Source organism: Miniopterus schreibersii (assembly GCF_964146895.1).
Source record: "Miniopterus schreibersii genome assembly, chromosome: X".
In the NCBI taxonomy this organism is placed as follows: Eukaryota; Metazoa; Chordata; class Mammalia; order Chiroptera; family Miniopteridae; genus Miniopterus; species Miniopterus schreibersii.
In genome coordinates this window covers 105,136,124-105,142,123 of record NC_138104.1, presented here as the reverse complement: position 1 = coordinate 105,142,123, position 6,000 = coordinate 105,136,124, and the positions used below count along the sequence as shown (strand labels likewise).

The window sequence follows — 6,000 nt, the reverse complement described above, 5'->3', positions numbered from 1 at the left end:
AGAGGGTGGGTGGGCTGAAGGGGGTCTTAATATATGGTGATGGGAGAAGATATGACTTTGGGTGGCGGGCACGCAGAGCGAGATACAGATCCTGTAACGTAGAAACCCACACCTGAAACCTGTATGTTCCTATTAACCAACGTCGCCCCAATAAATTTAATTAGAAAAAAGAAAAGAAAGATCAGTGAGACTATTGTTTGTATCACCATCCATAACCACCAATAAACACAGCATTTTTGCCCCTTATTTTAGGCTGGGGGGGGGTAGTTTCTGCCAATAAGTCAATCCTCAAAAGAACGTCACTCTAAGTCAGACAGAAGGAGTTAAGAAGGAATTTTTGAAACAGCCGCGTGGGATCGGCGACTGCAGCCAGACCATAAAATAAAGTTTCCTGTCATTGCATACGTCTTGGGAAATAGGGTTTCTCCTGCAGTCCACGTGCGGACAAATCGGTGTATCGACACCCATGGGGTCACGGGGGCAGCCACACAGTATCCGAAGCATGAGCGGAGGCCACACCGGTTAGGCAGCCAGCACACGAACAAATCCCCAGCTAGGAACAGACGTCTCTCTGCTTTCATTCCCATCAATCAAACGTCACCTCTTCCCCAGGCTGGTTTTATAACACATTCGGTAACCATTCTGCAGCAGCCTGGTTTCTTTCCCTGTGTCATAAATTATTTACAATGTTTCCTTGCGTAACACTCTCTCTCTCTCTCCTCCCCAACCTTCATATACAAAGTTTCAGGTCAGGCGTGGGCACAGCAAGCGTTTCAAAATGTTATTTCAGCAAGAGTGAGATTTCAATCTCGAATGACACAAGATGAACCTGAAATTGTAAGTGTCACCGTACGTGAAACGGATACATTGTTTCAAAAAATAAAAATAAACAGATGTGCTACAAAATCTATAGGCACCCTGAATCCAATCAGTCTGTATTTCTGTGTATGTGTGTGAAAGCTATAATTTTCCTCAAAGCACAGAGAGATGATGGTTATTTCCCCTTTCTTTTATATTTTGCAAAATTTCTCCAGGAGTCATCTATTTCTGTACTAACCAGGAATATTAGAGAATAGCGGATGAGCCCTCAAGAGCAAAACTATCTAGTTTCAAACCCTATCTCATTTCCCGACTGTGCCAACGTCGGGTGCTACCACAAGGGTTCGAAATGCACCCGTCCGCTTAGACACGGATTTTATAAAAGAAATCTATTGAGCCCTGGCCGGTGTGACCCAGTAGTCAGAGCGTCAGCCTGCACAATGAAGCGTCACGGGTTCGATTTACGGTCAGGGGCATGTACCTGGGTTGCAGGTTCCATCTCCGGCTCCCATCAGGATGCATGCGGGAGGCAACCGATGTCTCACATCTGCATTTCTCTCTCTCTGTCTCTCTCTAAATCAATGGAAAAAATATCATTTTTCCAATTATAATGCAATAAGGATTATAAATAAATAAATACAGGTGCCTGAGCCTTCGGGGGACTGTGGGTGTTAAAAAAAAAATAAGGCTCGGCCGGACGCACAGCGAGAACTGGACACATTTGCTCTCATTCTTCCGACAGCAATTTCCCGACTCTCGAATTTTATTCCATAGAATATCTTGCTGTCGTTTGAAGATTTACTCTAATGAAGCTTCAAAGCATTATGATGTGAAACACAACTGGAACCCGAGAGATATTACGGACGGCAGGCCTACAAGGAATATACTCAGCCGTCCGTCTTGAGGAAACATCTCGCCACGTTTCCCATCCAGAGCTTTCCCCTCCAACGTCGGACCCGTGCGACTCCCCAACAGCGGCACCGATCCCCCAGTGGTCCGGACCCCGAGACACCCACCCGTGACCAATCGACGTTCCCCTTTGTCACACGTGCCCAGGCATGTCGCCGGATCTCCCAACGACGCGTAATTATTTGCACAAAGCGTTAGAAAATACTGTGATATTTTATTATTAAAAATGCCGCTGAAAAGTTTATACATATGTGTCCAGCCATATATATCTTCTATCATTACTTAAGGCAAAATAAAAAAAAAACAGAACCGCGAAATCATAACCCAAGAAACCAGTAAACCCTGCGTGCCTGTGAAAGTCGACAATAAAAGCCTAGGAAAGTATTTTTTTTTTAATCGTATTTTTTTTTTCCTCACTTTTTTTTGGTGTTTTTTTTTTTTTTAAATAGGTAACAAGTATATTTTATTCTCATAGAACTCTATGAAGATCCTATAACCTCTTTCCGTGTAGAAATAAGATATTTACGGCGTATTAAATTGCTTTTGATAGTCACCCTCTGTAAAAGCTAAAGGAGTTATTCACGTAACAAGAACTCTTTTTGTTTTGCTTTGTGGGTTTTTTTTTTTGTTTTTTGTTGGGTTTTTTGTTTTTTTTTTGTTTTTTCCCCTTTATCCAAACGTCACAAGCCTGACACGTTAACGGTGCATATTGCTAGCTGAAGACAATTGGAAATACTAAACAGATACGGAAATTCATATCACAGACGTACCGGACCGACATGGATACCAAGCATCTCTTCCTTTTGGGGGGGCGGGGGTGGATGGGGGCGCCTGTTTGCGGGAATATAACAGAGTGGGCAGGCGCTGGGAACGAAAATCTCCTCCGGGCCACCTTGCGCTGCGGGAAAGGCGCCTGGCGTCACCATCCTCCGCTTTGGGACCATAATGTCCCACCCCAGGGACACACACAGAGCCGCTCCCCAACTTAAACCAATTTGGGTCCCTTTCAAGCATTTCTAAAAACGGGTCTTTCCCCAGAGGGCTTTGCCCAAACACCCTGATTCCAACGACTGCGGTTTTCGTTTGGGGGGGGCCCTGTGTGCAAAGAAACCGGGGCACCGTCTGCGCGGAAAGGCCACCTGGACAACGACCGTTCAGGCCCCGTTTCTCGGGTTAGACGGCCGAGCCCTCGCCGGGACGCTCCCTGCTCATATCTTTGGCTGCTGTTTCCCGGCGGGGCGATGATTTCGGGAAGATAAAGACACGACCGTTGTCTCCAAGCTTCCCCTTGCGCTCTCCGATGCCCGAAATGATGTTATTGACGACAGATTGACGCCGAGAGGGCGACTAAGCGTCCAAGGGACTCTTGTGCCCGGGCTGCCAATTCTTAAAGGGGTGAATCGTGTCTGCACGTGCTCCAGGCCCTGGCTCCCTGCGAACCCCGCGTCCCCTCCTGGCTCCCTCTTCCCTGTCTGCCCCAGTCATCCATCGGGCCCGGACGCGCCAACCCACAGAAAGGGATATTTCCAGACAAGCGCAGACAGAGTAGGACAAACTTTGTTTGATGGATAAAAAGGGGCCGACGGCTTGAACACCAAGGGAAGCGCCCGTGGCCCCCTGCCATCTGCGTGGCCAAGCGGAGCGGCCAGGGTGCCCGCCAGCCCGCCCCGCAGCTGCTGGGCAAACACAGAGCTGTATTGACGCGGGGGGCACGGCCCCACCGAAGGCCAGCTTTCTTTCATTTATTTTTTATTTTTTTGGCAGGGCCCCGGGGTGAGAAGCAACGCTTCCCAAACACAGCCACGGAAGCAGAACCACGGAGCAGAAATTCTATTTTTGTGTGTTTTTTTGTTGTTGTTAGTTTCGGAGGGGTGGGCACCAGGCGACGCCCCGTGGGTGCGGGTGTCTAGTTGCACCAGCTTTCCGCCGGCTCCACGTGGCGGGGGATCCGTGTCTGCGCTGCGACTTCAGGAAGGCCTCACACGCACACACACACGCGGGCACACGGAAAAAAATAAAATAAAATAATAAAGGTTTCCTAAAACAACAGTCTCCTAAGGGTGCTGTGACATGCACTTGTACAACCTGCGAAGGGGAGGGTGCGGCTCGCCCAGCCGGGGCCTGCCACGCGGGCCGGGCCCAGCGACGCGTGAAAACAAAGCCCCGTGGCGTCGTCATCACAAGGAACGAGAGGAGCGCCTCCTACGTCCTGGAGGAAAACAGAGGTGATAGGACTAAATGTATATATAGATATATTTATATTTACATACATACAGACCACAATGGAGAAAGGACAATCTTGCTAAAAGCTCTTTCAGACTAAAAACACCAAGAAAAGCTTTTCTGTGTCTGCGTGGTCCCGCTTCGCCGCGTTTTCTGTCCCGTGGGCGCGCGTGGGCGTGCGTGTGTGTGTGTGTGTGTGTGTGCGTGTTTAAACTCACGGCTATGTACAAGTTCTTTTTTTTTATTTTTACAAAGTTTCTTCCATATAGTTCCGGCCGGCCAAACATCTCTTTGCACAGAACTATACGTCGGTTACTGCATAGTCAGTTCTTTTATGGGGATAATAAAATTCTACGTTTCTTCTCTCGCCGGATCGACCGCTCCGTGCGCTGGGTCAACGCCCATAGACTCTCTCTCTTCACTTACGTAGAGCCACCTGGCATATGGCACATAAAGAACTTTTATTATTATTATTATTATTATTATTATTTTGAAATTGTAATTTTAAAAAACGAAAAAGAAAGAGAAAACCCAAAAAAAAAAACCACAAAACCACATGACGTGTCCCCGGCTAAGGTCCAGAGGTCTCGGCTCGTGGACGGTGCGTGGGGAACACACCCAGGTCCTGGACACGGCGGTGTCCCACGAAACGTCCGCGGGAGGCGTGGAGCGCTGGGGAGCAGCGCTGGGATGGCCACGTCGGTGTTGGGTCAGGAGTTGGTCTTGTCGTACCGGGCAATGCCAACGGGTCGGGCGGGCCCGCCGGGGACGCGGGGACGACCGACGGCCCTGGCGTGTGTGCGTGTGTGTGTGAGAAAGAGAGTTTCTGTCCTAAGTGGGTGGGATGGAAAACATTCCTTGGGTGGAGACGTCACGGCGGGGCCACTGGCTCTCCGGGGCGTCGGCGGGAAGGGGGAGGACACGGCGAAGCTATACTCGCGTGGTGGAATGCCCGTGGGGTAAATTTGTACTGTTTTGCCCTCCGCTGAAGGTGTTGAACGTGTGCAGGGGCTGCATGCCCGTCAGTGTGTTTGGGATCATGGTGATGGTATTTGGTGTCATAAGTGGGATGTCGTCGGGCGACCGCCGCAGGGTCAGCGTGTAGTCCGGCGGGCAGGTGAGCCTCAGCGTGTCGTGAGCCTGGAGCGACTCGCACTCGTGTTCGTGCTCCAGCTGCTTCATCTGCAGGGACATGATCTCCTCGTTCTGGATGTGAGCGATGTCGTTGGTGGTGTTCCTCTGGGGGCTGGGGCGCCGGTGGGTCTCGTGGCGTCGCTTGTCCTTCTTGTAGTACAGGGCGGCGAAGGCCAGGATGTTCAGGAAGAGCAGGGAGGCCCCCACGGCGATGGTGACGCTCAGTTCGGTGGAATAATCCCTTTTGGTTTCGATGAGGACGGTCGTGTCCTCGGGCCCTGTCTTGTGAGGGTCCTTGGAGTGTTTGGGGTTATTGGCCGGCGTGATGGCCGGGCGTTTGGTGGTCGGCCAGATCTTGGCAGGAGAGCGCCGGGTCCCGTAGGGGAAGGAGGTCATGTCGGGAGGAGGGACCTTGGTGGTGGTGGAGACGTACTGGAATATCTCATTCAGGTTGTGCAGGTGGGGGACGAGTTCCAGCCAGAAGGCCACCTTGGTGGCTCGGTAGTGATCCCTCACCCTGGGCTTCAGGCCGATGTGCAGATACAGCTGGTCTTTGGGGTTGTACTTGGACCAGGCCACCTCCTCGAAGCGATTGGGTTTCGTGTGGATGAACTTGGTGTCCTGAGGAACGGGCTGGTTAGGGTCGCTGGGGAAAGCAGGAGGGAGAAACAGAGAAAGGAAGGCGTCACATTCTTTCACAAGTAAGCCTTAATCAAAGAAGAAATGACGTGTTTATCGACCCGCACAAAATACTGAAGGAGCCACGGATTTATCCCGCTTTGTGCTAAGGACGGCTACGGCTTTGTCTTTTCCTTAAAATCCCCATACTTGTATTGTTTTCGTGTTTTTATTTGTTTATTTTGTTCTTTAGATTCCTCATATAAGTGAAATCACACGGTATTTGTCTTTCTCTGT

The 6,000-nt window shown here is 50.3% G+C and overlaps 1 protein-coding gene across 4 annotated transcripts in view; it reads right to left on the bottom strand.

Annotated features, from left to right (window-relative positions):
* Positions 1-1,930: 1,930 nt before the first annotated feature.
* The window catches only part of LOC308551174 (neuroligin-4, X-linked), a 132,211-nt gene continuing 128,141 nt past the window's right edge, over positions 1,931-6,000 (bottom strand). For all 4 annotated transcript variants that reach the window (XM_081125590.1, XM_081125593.1, XM_081125592.1 and 1 more), the window contains one exon: positions 1,931-5,731. In XM_081125590.1, the coding sequence (XP_080981716.1) occupies positions 4,882-5,731 (850 nt within the window). In that variant the 3' untranslated portion in view covers positions 1,931-4,881. The remainder of the gene's footprint in view (positions 5,732-6,000) is intronic.